This window comes from Spermophilus citellus, assembly GCF_964194105.1.
Source record: "Spermophilus citellus genome assembly, chromosome: 3".
Lineage (NCBI taxonomy): Eukaryota > Metazoa > Chordata > Mammalia > Rodentia > Sciuridae > Spermophilus > Spermophilus citellus.
In genome coordinates, this window is record NC_138184.1 from 176,181,086 (window position 1) to 176,198,000 (window position 16,915).

The 16,915-nt window shown below is 35.5% G+C and overlaps 1 protein-coding gene across 1 annotated transcript in view; it reads right to left on the reverse strand.

The window, feature by feature from the left end:
* Positions 1–16,915, reverse strand: part of COG5 (component of oligomeric golgi complex 5) — a 336,390-nt gene that overhangs the window by 28,493 nt on the left and 290,982 nt on the right. The window contains exons 17-18 of the mRNA XM_081282899.1: positions 11,099–11,202; positions 4,047–4,284 (exon numbers count right to left, since the gene is read on the reverse strand). Of these exons, the coding sequence (XP_081139025.1) occupies positions 4,047–4,284; positions 11,099–11,202 (342 nt within the window). The remainder of the gene's footprint in view (positions 1–4,046; positions 4,285–11,098; positions 11,203–16,915) is intronic.

The window sequence follows — 16,915 nt, forward strand, 5'->3', positions numbered from 1 at the left end:
TTTACTATGAGGACAAATTAAAAAAAAAAGATCATTATTTATCTTTGATTTGCTAATTCCATTCATAAACCTGTGTGTGTGTGTGTGTGTGTGTGTGTGTGTGTGAAACGCTTTTTTTTTGTTTGTTTTTTAAAGGACAGGCTATGTGATTTATTTTTCATGTGATACTTGGTCATTTTTCCCCCCAATTACCCTAGTGGGTCACTGTCTTCAAAGATCAAACCAATCAATCTTTGGCCTAGCCCTTGAGCAGGACTAAATGTTAAAACAATTAAATGGCTAAGAAAAAGTTACTATATGAGGAAAATACGACCTCAAATGGCTGTGAAGTCTATGATGATACAGAAGATCTCTGTCATAGGACAATTTCAAAATGTTACATGTTTAAAATACATTTTGCATTATAAAAGGCCTCAAGAATACTGAAAATCATTTTCTTCTGCCAGAATTTCCATTAAACAAGTTCCATTAAATAAAGGCCATGTTTAAAAGGGCAAGAGTGTTTATTTTAGAGGAGGTGACTCTGCAATTAGCTATGGAAACAAAAATGGCATGTACAACTGCTACTCTCTAGCCCTCCTATTCGGGAGGAATGAGCAGTCAGCTGCAGGTAGATGAACTAATTACTAGCTGTTCCTTATCCATCACAGACATTTGGTTAACCACAGGGCATCTCTGGATACTCCTAGAGCTCTCCTGCCCTGACACAGTTCATGAGAAGAAAAGGCAATAGGAATTAGAACAGATATTAGAATTTAGAGCATCTTTGTTTTCTTTTCTCAATTTATATCTTTGGGAAAAGTGAGAGAGATAAAAATGTATATATACTTAAAGGGCACCAGAAGACTATAAATAGAAACTGCTAGGAATACCACTAAATAATTTAATGCTAACTTCAATGGATGTCCTCTCCCTCAGGGAAGAAAAGAACAGTGGAGGGGGACTGTGCGCTTCAGAGGGCACTATGGGCAAGTCTACAAAGATTCAGAATCAGCAGAGCCCCAGGGCCTTGGACAAGCTTAATGCTTTCAGAACTGCTGTGTGATTAGTATAGACACAGAGACCATGTGGTCACAGCAGGGAATTAATTACCTGTAGGAAGCCACCTCATGCCCATGACCTGGATTCCTAAGGGGGTGATATGCTGTGTACTTCCCTCACCATGAGCCCTCCAGATGGCACCCTCCAACTACTTTCTCTTTTCTGCATTGGTGCCAGTGAGAGGTTAGGATTCTTTAAAAAGTCCTCAAATATACCAATATTTGTCTTTGCTATAGGACATTATGCCAAATACCTGCATTCCCAAACCCACTTTACCAGGCCCTTCTTAAGCTCTTTCTGTTATTTATGCCAGAATACCAGGCACTTTTATCACAAGAACACTTTTCAAACCCATAGAGTATTTGTGTATTCTTGATTCCAGTGACCTCAGTGGCTTTGTTTAATTTTGAATACAAATTGATAGAACTTTCAATAACGAGGGTGTTAAAAGGGTTTCTAGTAGACAGTTGATGCTTGTCATGAATATAAATGTCGGGGTAATGCTATTTAAGTGTTTTGACTAAGCCTGGAAAAAAAAACTTCCAATTATGCACAATTCAGAAAAATGAGGCACAACACATAATTGTGTGGTGGCAAGAAAACAAACCAATGAAATGAAAACCCCAAATTCAAAATTTAATTTTTAAAAAAAGTGGGAATGGGGATCATAAAATCATCCCCCTTGTTGGACAACATTTGCCAAAGCTACTAGTCTTAAGTATGATTATATATAATGGTGCTTCCACCTGACTTTCCTGTCTGTGCCCATGATCCATAGGACTGGAGCCATGCCCAAGGAAAGTGTTGGGACGTTTCGAAATTGGGATACACTGTATAGCAGTGAGTTAAGGCATCTGCCTCTCAATACTATACAGACTGAGGCAACCAAAGGCCACCGAGGGGTTGGAAAGCAGACTCACTGAGCAAATGCCGTATAAGTAGATGCCTTTTCTACATTTAAGAAACAGAGAATAGCGCCTTTGAACATAAATTAGTAATAATCAGTGATGAATTTCATTTATTGTCATGGAAGGGAAAAATCTGGTTTACTGAGTAATGTGTCTTAAGGAAAAATAAATGCAAATAAAATTCTGAATAATGCAATTTGGGCTAGAAGCAGCTCACTCCTGCCACAAAGGACCCTACACTTTGAGCAGGTACTAGTTGCAGTGGTAAGGTTTCAAGGACAACAGTTCCCATCTTTCAAGACTCATAAAGAAACATACCATTAAAATAAAACCCCCAAACAACAAGCCTCTCTCCAACAGCCTTCTCATTTTGGCCATCTCCTGCTCGGCTACCACTCTAATTGGACTTGAAGTGCTGCCTCCAGGAAAGTGACTCAAGAACCAGCTGGAGCAGAATGCAAATAAGCTGGTGGGGGAGGGAGCCCCAGGGAGGGAAGAAGACAGGCAAAGTAAAACAAAATTAAGGAGGAAAAGGGAAAAAGAGACCTGAGTACAGCTATGTTTTAACAAAAAAGAGCAGGCAGGCCGAGGACTCAATGTGTTTTCATTTCAATAAGCAGCCTATAAACCCAGTAAGAGAAAAGTTCATAATAATTCTCTTTAAACTGAGTTTACTGGTAAAACAAAGCAAAATGTACAGATGCCCAAAAATGAAACTGACAAAAATAAACAAGGTTAAAAAAAGCCTTTTAATGGGAACATTTGATTAATTTGTTTTCATATGTGGCTACTAAAGGCACATTTCCCAAAGGAAGCTTTTTGTGTGTGTGGTCTAGTAGACATAGGACTATCATTTGGGGATGAAAATGACTAATAGCTGGATCAATTATTAGGTAAAAAGCCTGCTTCTTGAAATCTGAAGCGGGTTTGTGTTACCTCTTCATCTTTTACGTTCTGTCTGGTCTGAGGGAGCAACTGACAGCCATCACCTAACATAAACGGTCAGGCTAGATTCTTTCCACCATGCAAGAGTAATGAACCAAGACACATTCCCAGATACAGGCAAGAATAAATATCGACATTAACCTTTTGTCTTTATAAGCAGGGAGGATCTGGCAAATCACTATGAAGTCTCAATTTGAATAACTAGATTAGGAAAGCTAATAGCTTTGAAAAATTTAAAAAATGATTTCACTCTCATCATGCTATACAAAGAAGAATCATCTTTGTTTCTGAATCTTTTAATGAAAGTATATATTTGGGGTATTTCTTCTTTGCCTCTCCTAAGTACTGAAAGGTTTTTAAAATCTATGTAAATAATCCTTTCCATTAGAGCTCATTATGTTTCTGCTATTTTAGTTTCATTTTATCTCACAAACATCAGATGTCAAGGCTAGCCATAACTAAGAAAGGTAGTTAACTTAAGAGAGGAAGACCAAACAATCAGACTCCATATCTACCGGGTTCACTGTACATCTCAACGAATCAGAAACACCATGATGAAGTGCTGAGCTGGCCTCTAGAATTCTTTCTCTTCTCATGACGAGCAGCCCCTTTCCATTATTTGAAAGGGTATTTCACAGCTCATATCACTTTTTAAATCAATCAATTACTCTTATCAGTATTGACCTATTAGGATGTTAAAACAATGAGAAAGCCCCATTTTACACAAAAAAATGGGAAATGCTATTTTATTATGGAATAAGTTACTTTACCTTAACCTTGAAAGATCAAAGATAAGGGATAATTATTTCATTAAATACAAACAACAAAATATAAAAATATTTTTAAACTTTTTCATTTAATCAATTAGTTTAAAGTGGATTTATTTTTTCTTCATGCTGTAACTTTTTTTTAAAAAAAAATTTTTTTTTAGTTGTTGATAGACCTTTATTTTATTTATTTATATGTGGTGCTGAGAACCAAACCCAGAGCCTCAAACATGCCATGCAAAAGTGCAATACCGCTGAGCCCCAGCCCCAGCCTTCTTTATGCTGTAACTTTTTAAAAACCACAATTAATAGCTCTTTACTGACTAGATAATATTGAGACTAAAACATCTTCTCCCTTTGTATCTTAAGTTATGTATCAATTTACCTGTGCAAAATCAGCAGCAAGTCGCATTTTCCCACCTTCACCAAGAGGTCTTATGAGACTGGCATTGCGGATAAACAGTTCAATCGCTCTTTGGGCAATAGCTTCAGTGTTGTCAAAGACAAAATCCAAGCAATCAAAGTGTTTAAAGTAATCACTCATAACTCTAGTAATGAAACCTTGTAGTTCCTTCATGTACAAAGAACAAGGAACATCAGGTTTTCCTGAGCTGGATAATGACCTGTAAAATAATAAAACACAACCATTTTCAGCACCAATACACTAAGCTGCATTCCTTGATTTCCCTACTTTTGGCTGCTATTTCAAGTCTGCACAATTTTCCCTCTTAATGGTAAAAGGCATGTATTTTTTTGCTAAGTGTAAAAGATCATAGAACAATATTTAAATTATATTCTAAAGGGCTGGGGTTGTATAGCACAATGGTAGAGCACTTGCCTCGCACGCATGAGGCTGTGGGTTTGATCCTCAGCACCACATTAAAAAACAAACAAATAAAAATAAAGATATTGTGTTCATCTACAAATTTAAAAAATTAAAAAAATTATATTCTAAAGAATGTGTTTAGATGCTAGAAGGACTATTGAAGGAATTTTAGAATCCATTTACCTAAAAGATCATTAAAAATGACGAAGACAGCCATCTTTCTTAGATGAATCACACAGGGCCATTCTTACTCTCTGGCTTCACAAGGACCCTCCCAGTCTCACAATTCTCCACCCATGCCCATGTTTTGCCTGGTAAGTGAATGCATCAATAATGAATCCTGAAATAGCATTTTACATGATGCAATGGCAGAAAACACTGTCCTCTCTAAATAAATTCTTGGCAATCATATCTCTGCTCTTGCGCTATTTAATCAGATCAGTCCAACAGCAGAATTCTGACTGCGGAACTGGTTATGTAACAATACACATGGTATGCAATTTCTTCCTCCAGATGATGAGGCTTGGAAAGGCTTTAATTTGGATCAACAGACGATGCCAGCTGATGCTCCATGATATACTATTTATAACTTATAAATGTTTACAACTGCCCTTTAAAGAATATATTAAAAGAATATGAAATATAGGAGAAAAGAATTATATCAAAATTAAAAATCACCTGATACTAGCTAATAGATGAGATCACTGGCTATATATGATTTTTCAAAATGCAAGTTAAGTGTTTCCATATTCTGAGAATGACATAAAAAATTGGTGATGAATTAGAGATGAAAAACAGATATTTTATTCTTCTGTATGTGAATAACCAGTGTTCCCAATACTCTTTCTTGAAGATACTATTGATTTCTCATTGTGCATTCTTGGCACTTTGGTTAAAAAATCATTTGGCCCTCAGTGTGTGGGTTCATTTCTGGGCCCTTTATTCTGTCCCATTGTGTCTATTTTTATAACAGTACCATTCTGTTTCAATAGCTTTAAAATGCAGCTTGACATTAGGAAGTATGATGGTTCTGGTTTTGTTTTGTTAAAGACAGCTCTGACTATTCAGGATTGTCATTCCATATGAATTTTAGAATATTTTCATTTCTGTGAAAAATGACATTGGAATTCTGATAGGGATTGCAGTGAACCTGTACATTGCTTTGAGTAGTACTAATATTTTAATATTAATTCTTTAAACTATCAACACAGAATGTTTTCATTTATTGTGTCTTCTTCAATTGCAGAATACAGATCTTTCAAATTTTTGCTTAAATTAACTCCTTAGTTTTTTTATTTTTTATTTTTGGTAGCTATTGAGAATGTAATTTCCTTTCTTTGTTTTTGTGGAGAGCTCCTTGTTAGTGTGTAGAAATGCTCCTTTTTTATTTTCTTAATTCTTACTTTGTAACCTGCAACTTTAGTATATTTGTTTATTAGGTCTACAAGTTTTTTGATGGAGCCTCTATAGTTTTCTGCATTTAAGATGATACCATCAGTGAATAGTGATAATTTGAATTACTTCTTTTCCTACTTGGTTGTCTTCTTTTTCTTTTTCTTGACTAAGCTCCAGCTAGGAACTCCAGTACTAAACTGAATATTAGTGGTGAGAGTGGACATCCTTATCTTGTTCTTGATATAAAGAAAAAGCTTTTAGCTTTTTACTATCAAGTCTGATACTAGCTGTAGGCTTGTAACACACGGTCTTTAGTGCTGAGGTACATTCTTTTTATTGCTAATTTATTAAGAGAGTTTTTATCATGAAAGGATGTTCATTTTTGACAAATGCTTTTGAGATGATCATATGACTTTTGTCCTCCATTCTATTGATGTGATATGTCACATTTATTGATTTGTATGTTAATACACCCTTGCATCTGAGGCATAAATGTCATTTAATTATGGTGAATAATCCTTTTAAAGTGCTGTTGAATTTGATTTACTAGTACTTTGTTGGGAATTTCTGCATCTATATTCATCAGGGATATTGGCCTATAATTTCCTTTTCTTGTAGTGTCCTTGTCTGGCTTTGACATCAAGGTAATGCTGGCCTCATAAAAAGAGTTAGGAGTGAGGAATAAGAGGAGGAAGTGCCTGAACAGGGAGGAGAGCCAAGTTCCATTGTCAACGTGCCTGGTGAGTCTACTCTCCATCGGATTTCCTGAGACTGCAGCAGGAGAACAAGGAACGTTCTGAGGCTCTCCAGAGACAGCAACTATTGCAGTAGCAACAGCTCTGGAAGCAGGAAGAGTATAAAAGGCAGCTGCTGGCAGAGAGGCAGAAACATATCAAGCAGCAGAAAGAACAGAGGCGGAGGCTAGAAGAGTTTTCCTTGATGGTTTTGGATGGTCCTACAAGGAAAAGTGGAGAATGCTGAGCTCACACAGAAAAGTTCATTCTGGAAGTCCCACCAACTGTTCCTTTCTGTTCCTCATAGCCTCCATGTATTTGATGATGATCCCTGAGTCTCTCCTCTGGACCCACTCATAAATGTTTTGTTTACTCTGCATATATCATCTAGATTAAAAATTCCCGCCAAATAATAATCTCCCTGTATGCAAAAGTTTTAACATTACTAATACTACTTTTTGTATTTAGAGCATTACCATGCCTTTGTCAATGACTAATTTTTTTTTTTAATAAAAATTGTTTGTATGCTAACCTTTTCCCCAATCTAATAGTTACTTGTTTGTTTTTCAGGAGAAATGAAGTCTATTTCATTGTTATTCTATCCCATATTTTTTTGTGTGACTTTTTTCTTTGAGTCAGATTTGGTACCCATCACCTATTCCTCCTTACATACGTGATGGTTAGCCTGTTTTCCTCGTTGTTTATCTTAATTTTAATAAAAAATATGGAAATGGTGTCCTAGAAAAAGCCTGATCAGCAAGCTAAGATAAGCTTACATTAGTTGTACTTGGGGTATGATTTTGAACGTATTATGTGTATAACTAAATGTCATGTCTGCTGGTTTGTATGTCTTTATTTTGATCTCATGGAGACAGATTATTAAAAGAAAAAGAAAACTTAAAAAAATAAAAAGAATTAGGAAGTATTCGCTCTTTAATTTTTTGGAAGAGTATGAGAAGGACTGGTATTAGTTCCTTTTTAAATGTTTGGTAGAATTCATCCATGAAGTCATTAGTTTCTAAGATTTTCTTTGACAGGAGACTTTTTATTACTTATTCAATTTATTATTTGTTCATTATGATTCTTAGATTTTCTATTTCTTATTGTTGTATTGGGGACTGAACTCAGGGTCTCCCTAGGCAAATGACCTATCACCGAACTACACTCTCAGGCCCCTTCTTAACTTTATTTTGAAACAGCATCTCAATAAGTTTCCCTGGCTGGCCTAGAGCTTTCAATCCTCTTGCCTTAGCCTCCTGAATAGTTATTATAGGCATGTGACACTGCACCTGGCTATTTCTTCTTGATTCAGAGGTTATATGAGCCTAGGAATCTCCCACCAACAGTCTATAGAGGTTCCGTTTTTCATACACCATTGCCATTATTTATTTCTTTAAAGAGGGAGGGAGGGAGGGAAGGGGGAGAGAGAGAGAGAGAGAGAGAGAGAGAGAGAGAGAGAGAGAGAGAGAGAGAGAATGAGAATGAATTTTTTAATATTTATTTTTTAGTTTTCGGTGGACACAACATCTTTATTTTATTTGTTTGTGGTGCTGAGGATCGAACTCAGCGCTCCACGCATGCCATGAGAGCGAGCTACTGTTTGAGTCACATCTCCAGCCCCATTGCCATTATTTAATATTTGTGTTTTTACTAACAGCCGTTAAGACATATGTGTCTTTTTCTAGATTATCAAATCTTTTGGGATTTAATTAATTGTTCACATAATTTCCTATGATCTTTTGTATTTCTCTGCTATGAGAGTTTTAGTTGTCTCCTCTCATTTCTGATTTTGAGAGCCTTCTTTTTTTCCCCTTAATCTAGCTAAGGGCCTGTTGATTTTATCTTTATAAAAAAAATTCTTGGTTGTGTTGATTTTTCTTTTTATTTTTTTATTTCATTTTATTTATTTTTTTGGGGGGAGCACTGGGGATTAAACTCAGGGATACTTGACCACTGAGCCACATCCTCAGCTCTATTTTTATTTAGAGACACGGTCTCACTGAGTTGCTAAGCACCTCATTTTATTTAGAGACAGGGTTTTACTGAGTTGCTGAGCACCTCATTTTTGCTGAGGCTGGCTTTGAACGCATGATCCTCCTGCCTCAGCCTCTTGGGTCCCTGGGATTACAGGTGTGTACCACCGTGCATGGCTTGATTTTTTCTTTTTCAAGTCTCTATTCCATGTAATTTCTGTTCCAATGCTTATTTTCTTCCTTCTGTTAACTTAGGCTTGATTTATTCTTCTTTTCCTAGTTCCTTGAGGTGTAACATTAAGTTATTTAATTCCTTTGCCACATCTTGTATATTCTGGTATGTTGTGTTTCCATTTTCTTTTGTCTTAAAAGATTTTTTGTTTTCCTTTTGATTTCCACTTTGACCCCTGGTTTATTCAGAGGCAGATTGTTTAATTTACACATATCTGTGAATATTTTCACTATTACTGATTTTTAGTTTCACAAAACTAGGATCAGAAAAGGTATTTCTTATGTCTTTGATCCTCTTAAACTTGTTCAGACCTGCTTTGTGAATAACATAGGATCTGTCCAGGAAGATTGGTCCATTTATGCTTGAGAAGAATTAGTTTTCTGTGGGTGTTGGATAGACTGTTCTATATGTCTACAAGATCTATTTGGTCTGAAGTATAGTTCAAGGCCACGGTTTCCTTATTCATTTTCTGTCTGAATTATATGTTCATTGTTGAAGGTGGGGTATTTAAGTCTTTTACTACTATTGTATTTTAATCTTTCTCTTCAGATCATTTAGTATTTATTTTATATATTTAGGTACTCTGATATTGGGTTTATATATGTTTTAAATACTATATATACTTGATGAACTGACTCCTTTGTCAGTACATAATGGTCTTGCTTTATTTTATAGTTTTTTTATTTAAAATCCACTTTGTCTGTTATAAATACAGCTACCCCTGCTCTTTTTTGGTTTCTATCCCTTCACTCTCAAGTTATGTGTGACCTTAAAGGTGACATGATTCTCCTATTTAGGTGACACAGAATTGGTCTTTCATATCTTCTTCTTCTTCTTTTTTTTTTTTTTTTTTGGTACTGAGGATTGAACCCAGGGGTGCTCAACCACTGAGCCACATCCCCAGCCCTTTTTAATGTTTTATATATTAAATATAAAATGTTTAAATATTTTATATATTAAATATAAAAAAATTTAAATATTTTATATATTAAAATATAAAAAAATTCTTGCTGAATTGCTAAGTGCCTTGCTAAGTTGCTAAGGCAGGCTTTGAACACACAATCCTCCTGCATTAGCCTCCCAAGCTGCTGGGATTACAGGTGTGTGCCACTGTGCCTGGCTCAAATCTTCTTAAGCTAAATCTTCTATTCTGAAGGACTTTCTCAAGAGTTCTGGTTTAGTCAGTTGCAATTATTTCCTTGAGCAGTAGCAAATAAAATATTAAGAATTTCACACCCATGTGTCAATACAAGTAAAATACATATTATAAAGTCTCATTGTGGATTAGATGCTTGATTTAAATTTACTAGAATACAAACTTGCTTGGCTATTGCTAGAGGTTCTCCACTGATAAAATATAGTAATGAATTGTATAGAAGCTTAAGTATCTTTTTTGCTTGTTTTTGTTATGTTTGTGGCACTGGGGATTGAATCTAGGGGCACTCTTACTAGTGGCCATTAAAAAGGTCTAGGGACATCCTAGACCTTTTTAGTGTTTATGTTGAGGTGGTCTAAGTTACTAAAGCTGACCTTGAACTTATGATCCTCCTGACTGAGTCTCCAAAGTAGCTGGTTTCAAGTATGTACCACTTCACCCAGCTAAGCACCTTTATAAAGATAGCTTACATACAGAAGTTGATGGTACAAGAATTAAACATATGCATAACTGAGAAGCAGCAGATTGTTATCTTTATGTGATGCCTTGTGTGTATGTTCTTCCCTCCTGAAAGGGGCTCATCCGTCACTTCAAGGACCTAGGTTCCTCCTCTTCCGGCCTTCCTTCCTCCACTCAAACTGTAAATCTGGCAAGTGTCATTTTACATTAAATGTGACTAGAAAGTCTGAGGAAGGGAAATCAATCTTGAATGGGCTGGCAAGAACCTGCCCGCAAAGCTAAAGCAGGATTCAGATGAGCACAGTAGCACAGGGAGGACATTTTGTACAAGGAATATTATGGCTGGGCCAGGAGGTAATAAAGAGGCTGAAGTAGAGGGTATTTGTCAGAAGAAAGGAAAATGGCAAGAGTGAAAAGGGAAGGTGGTACAAACCACAAAAATCCTGAAGTGCCAAGTCAATCAGATAAACCCATCCTATTTTTCAACAGGAGGAGAGATATGAAAATAAGAAGAAAAATTTTAATCTGTTAATAATACAATGGAGGTTGGGAGCTAATAGAATTCTAAGAATGAGGCCTAGCTGGAAGGGGTGGAGTGAGTGAAAGAGGGGATGAAACCAAAGGCAGTAGCATCTAGTTAAATTTTTAATTAACAGTTTTACCCAGAAAAATCTTCTTGATGCATGGTGATGATTATGGCTTCTATTGCATCTCCCACAGAAGTCAGTAAAGGCTGCACTGCATTCCCCATAAGAGCATGAATTGTCTGAAAAGAGAAAAAAGAAAGAAGAGGCGAAATTAAAGAAATCAACACAAAGAAACTGAGATGTGAGAAACATTTTGACTAACAGTTTTCATATTCTATCGAATTTAGACTATACATAGTTTAACTCAACAGAAGTCTGCTCCTCTTCCTAATCCTGTCAGTAACAATTTTTAAGGCTTAAAATATGTGGAACATGGCACTGAAAAATTTCAACTCCTCCACTCTTCTCATTTTTTTTTCAAAAGGCTGTGTGGGTAAATGAGCCCCTGGAGAAAGTAACACATGAAAGAAGGGAAAAATGGTTCCACTTATGAAGCAAAGAAAAAATGAACACTTTTTTTTTCTCAAAAGAGGTAAAACCAAAAGTAATTCTTTAAAAACTGAAACATCATCATATGTTTTTAACCAGAATGACTATAATAAATACACTGGTAATTCTCACAGGGAAGAACACTTAGGCATTTCACAATTTGGTTTCTGCTCAGAGTTCTTTAGCAGTGATTCTCATCTGTGGGCAAATTTGCTCCCCCAGGGAACATTTGGATATGCTTGAAGACATTTTTGGTTGTCACAACCAGGAAGCGGAGAGAAATGTGCCATTAGCATCTAGTGGGAGAGGTCAGAGATATTGCTGAATATCCTACAGGACAGATCACAACAAAGAATTACCTTGCCTGAAATGTACATGTGGTGAAGGGTGAAAAAATTCCATAGAGAGGCATAATTGCTGGTTAATTAATGAAAGACCCCAGGCCTTAGTCTCTGTATACTAAGTTAATTATGGGGTTTTGGTGAGGAAATACTGACTGGGACCTAGTAAACACTCAGTAAATAGAACACTGAAGTACACTTTACATGCTTTAATGATGATTGCATATACTGAAGTTAAATAAAGGCTCTGGCTCATATATACATATGATTGAAATCAATGAAAAAAAGTTTTTAAAAAAGTACTCTTCTTTATTAAGTTCTAAGTGGCATCTGTAGCTTTTTATCCCTGGTGAAAATTAACACACTATGTATAGGAGTGAGTGAAATACCGTTTGCCCTCAAGGATCTACAGTCTAGTAACCACATATAAAAAAAATTATAGTGATATAAACACTTGGTACTGTGGGATCACAGAAGGACCTTCAACTTATGCTGACAAGATATGAAAAATAAAAAGTGTTCTTTGAACTGAATTTCAAAGAAGGATAATACTGGTAGCTCATCTATTAAAAGGCATAGAAACCCAGAGAAAGCTGACGCTTTAGGCAAACTGCAAAGCAGTTAATACACAGAGACTATCAGTTTCAACCTATTTACAGGAGAAAGAAGCAATAACAGAGGTTCTCTGAGTAGGCTGCTCCGGAGTTAGGGATTCATTACAAAAGAATCAGGAGGCCAATAATGAGTTTTCAATGAAAAAATGTGGCTAAAGATTTTAATTTAGTAAAAAACACTTTAAGCAGTAGCATAGATAAATGAGACTACAGACAGAACAGTTATGAGGCCACAGTAGTGAATGCTTGCAATAAGTGAGTAGTAGCAGGAATAGAGATGAGAAGACAACAGAACTTGGTAAATAGATCTGGAAGACAAGGAGTGAAAATATTAGAGAGTATACAATTTTTTCTTTAACTGTTCAGCAATATTATTAACTAAATGTGTAAATGCAGAAGCAGCAGAGAGAGAAAAAGATGAAGAGTTCAGTTTGGAACATAAATTTGAAGTGTCTATGGGAAATCTACATGAGCTGTCAGGTAGGTACTGAGATATTTAAATTTGTACTTTTTGATACATTTTGATTGGATTTGGTAGTCACTGGTTTTTAAGATGTGAGAGGGACCCAAACAAGTCAATGAGATGCTGCAGAGATTAAGGCCAAATTCCACTTTAAGGTCATGCAGAGGAAGAGGAGCCCTTAAAGGATTACTAAGGGTAAAACATTTATTGAGTATATATATGCTTCATGTAAAATAATATTACTTATAACTAAATTATTCCTGTATCAAAAATTATTAAAATGTCCAACTTATAGACGAGGAATCCAAAATAGATAGGAAAACTAAAGTCAAGCTAAGGAGATTATTAAGGCATAAGTGAGCAAGATTATCTAGCTATATCAGACTTTTTTGAGCTTCTGGTTACTATTATGTACCTGAGCAGAGATGAGAAGAGACCCTGGGGTATGGTAGAAATAAAAAGATGAAAAGATTTCAAGAAGGAAATCTATTTATGGTATGAAGGAGTGTCTAACTATAGATCCTTCTACAAATAACTACTGGAGAAAATGCCCAAAACAAAACAAAAACCTCCTGGAACGCTTTGGAGAGAGGAAAATGCAGGTAGTTTTAGAAAAGCATGGGATGAGGCAAGCAACCAGTACAGAGTGAGTTCTCCATATTTTGTGTCTTTGTTCTTACAGTGACTACAGTCATGGTGGAGTAGGGCTGAGTGGCTAAAACATGGGGGGTGGGGACTCCACACTATTTTTTTAGCCAAAGGAACAGGGGAAGGAAATCTAGGTCAATCAGGGCTGCAGAAATCAGAGAAATCTTGAAAAGGAAAAAGCCAGGAGAAAAATGCCTGATTCTATGTTTAAACTTAGCACTTGTCTTTAGCTGACTCAACAACCATGCGTGTTCAGAGGGAACCAAATGTAGCTTGCAACTAAGATTTAAAGAAGTGAACTGAGATTTGAGCCCTGGCCAGCAACAGGTATGACAGTTTACAATTTGATTACAATCAAGTTTATTGCTAAAGTAAAAATCAGCAACACTCTTTTAGAAGAAATATATTTTTAAAAAACCCTCTTAATCTATACAACCTAACATCCAAAATTTCCAGGATATATCAATCAAAATTTACTACATATATAAAAAGATAGGATTTTTAAAAAAATCAATTCTCAAGGGGAAAAAAGATAATCAACAGATGCCAAACCTGACATGACCCAGACTCTAGATCGTCAGGCAAGAACTTCAGTGAGTAAAAAAAAAAAAAAAAACATGCTCACTGTAAGTAAGCAAAATAATAGAAAATTTCAGTGATTCAAAATGTTTCATGAAAGATCCAAATGGGAATTTTCAACTATAAAATTGTACTCTCTGAAACACAAATGTTCACTGAGAAGGCTTAATAGAAGAAATGAGATAATAGGAAAAAAAAAGTCAATGAACCTAAAGATAGAATCAAAAGAAATCTGGAGAAAAAACAACTGAAAAATAATTAAACTTGTAAAGTAATTGCAGAAGGTCTAATATATTGAAAACTAGAGTCACATAAGGAGAGAGAAACTTGAGGCAGAAAAATTATTTGGAGGGGAAAAAAGGGCCCCAGATTTCCCAAAATAATAAAAAGCATGAATTTGTAGATTTGAGAAAATCAGTAAATACCAAACAGAATGATTTTGAAGAGGACTATGCCTAAGCATATCATAAATAAAACCACTGAAAGTCAAAGAGAAAGGGGAGGGCTGGTGATATAGCTCAATTGGCAGAGTGCTTGCCTCACATGCACAAGGCCCTGGGTTCAATCCCCAGCATAACAGGAAAAAAAAAAAAAAAAAAAAAAAAAAAAAAAAACCTCTGCAGAGAGAAAGGTGAAATCTTAAAACAAGGGGAGAAAAAGGAGCTGACAAAAAGGAGTTGACAGATCATAAACAAAACAATTTTAAGGACTGATGACTTCTCCTCTGAAAGCTCCAGAAAACAGTGGAACAACGGAACAACATATTAAAGGTCTTGAAAGAAAAACAACTCTCATACCTGTAAAAATATCCTCTGAAACTGAAAGTGAAATAAAAATATTTCTGCAAGAGAAAATAAAGGGGATTTGTTGGAAACAATAAAAACAAGTTGAAGAAAAATGATACTAGAAAGAAACTTCAAATCTTTAAAAATGAATGCAGAGCATTAAGTAAATGTAAAATATAGATTATAAACATTTTTCCTTTCATATTAAAAATACATATAATTTTGCCAGTCTTGGGGTTTATGCCTATAATTCCAGCTACTTGGGAGGCTGTGGCAGGAGGATCACCAAGTTTGAGGCTGGCCAGGGCAATTTAGTGAGACCCTGTCTCAAAAAATAAAAAGAATTGGAGATATAGCTCAGAATTTGAGATCCCTGGGCTCATTCCCAGTATCATCAAACACACACACACACACACACACACACACACACACACACAGACACACCCACCCACCACCACCATCACCACCACCACCACCACCACCACCACCAATAATGTATAATTTTTAAAAGCAAAAATTACACTATGCCTTAAGGGGTTTATAATGCACATAAATATAAATGTATTTCTATGATTTTTACATGACATAGTACAATAGTAACTCTAAAAAAATTGTAAAGAGTTAAGGGTGTATATGGTGATCCACAGAGGAAATACTAAATATAGAAAAATCATACAAAGAAGTATAAGTGAAACTTCAATAAATAAAAACAGAATTCTTTAAAAAAATCAGTCACCAAAAGAAGGCAGAAAAGGAGGAAAAGAGAGGGAGAAATTAAAAAAAAATGGAGAAAGAAAAAGCAAATAAAACTATAAAACTAAATAAAATCTTGTTGATAATACTTTTATTGTGTTAATAGACTAAGTGCAACAATTAAAGGGCAGAGATTATCAGAATAGACAAAAGAGGAAGGCCCAACTACATAGTGTCTATTAAGAGATGCACTTTAAAAATAAAAACACAGGGGCTCAGTGAGAGAGCGCTTGCCTAGCATATTGTGAGGCCCTGGGTTCAAGCCTCAGCATCACATGAAAAAAATAAAGATATTGTGCCCATCTACAACAGAAATGAAGGAAGGAAGGAAGGAAGGAAGGAAGGAAGGAAGGAAGGAGGGAAGGAAGGAAGGAAGGAAGGAAGGAAGGAAGGAAGGAAGGAAGGAAGGATTGAGCTATATATAGGTTCTGTCAGTGAAACAAGGCATGGAAAGCAGGTATCAAGGCCAAAAAGAAAGAAAGAAAACTTTCTCAATTTGCATAACATATAATGATTCACACAGAAAACTTTTTAGTTGGTTTCCCATTTAGGGAAATATTAAACTGGAAGAGAAGAGAGTATCTTGGGGAATGCCTTCATACCAAGGAAGGGAAGAAATAAGTAACTACCAAAGGAAATGGAAAAAGGAGAGGAGATTGTGTTTCATATACTCTTTGTAAAGCAGGAAAGTCTGTCACACATGTTTAAAAGAGATTTTCCTAAAATAGTCAAGATTACAAAAATATTGGAGCTTCAGCAATCTAGAAAATTCCTTCATATAGAATATCAAACCCACACAATAAGGAAGAAAGGAGACGTTGCCATATATAAATTTAGCAATACAATCACTATTTGTATAAGATAATCTCAGTACAAAATGGATCACAATTACTGAGCCCAAGATATTTAAATGCCACATAAGAGTCATGGAAGTTATAATGAAATGAGTGTAAATGTATATTCAATTATAAATGACATCTTGTGACAGGTATAATGATGGATCTCAAGCCTAAAATAATATTTAATTTTGGATAAAATTTCAACAAGGCAAAGACTAGTATATGCATGTACATACATACACACATGTGTGTGTGTATGTGTGTGTGTGTTCTGATTTTACTGCTTAATTTCTTGTTTTCTTATTTTAAGTAGTCTTCAGTCGCTGGGAAGTGTTTCCTATTTTAAGTAGTCTCTAGTCTGGGTGGGTTGGGGACTGGGAT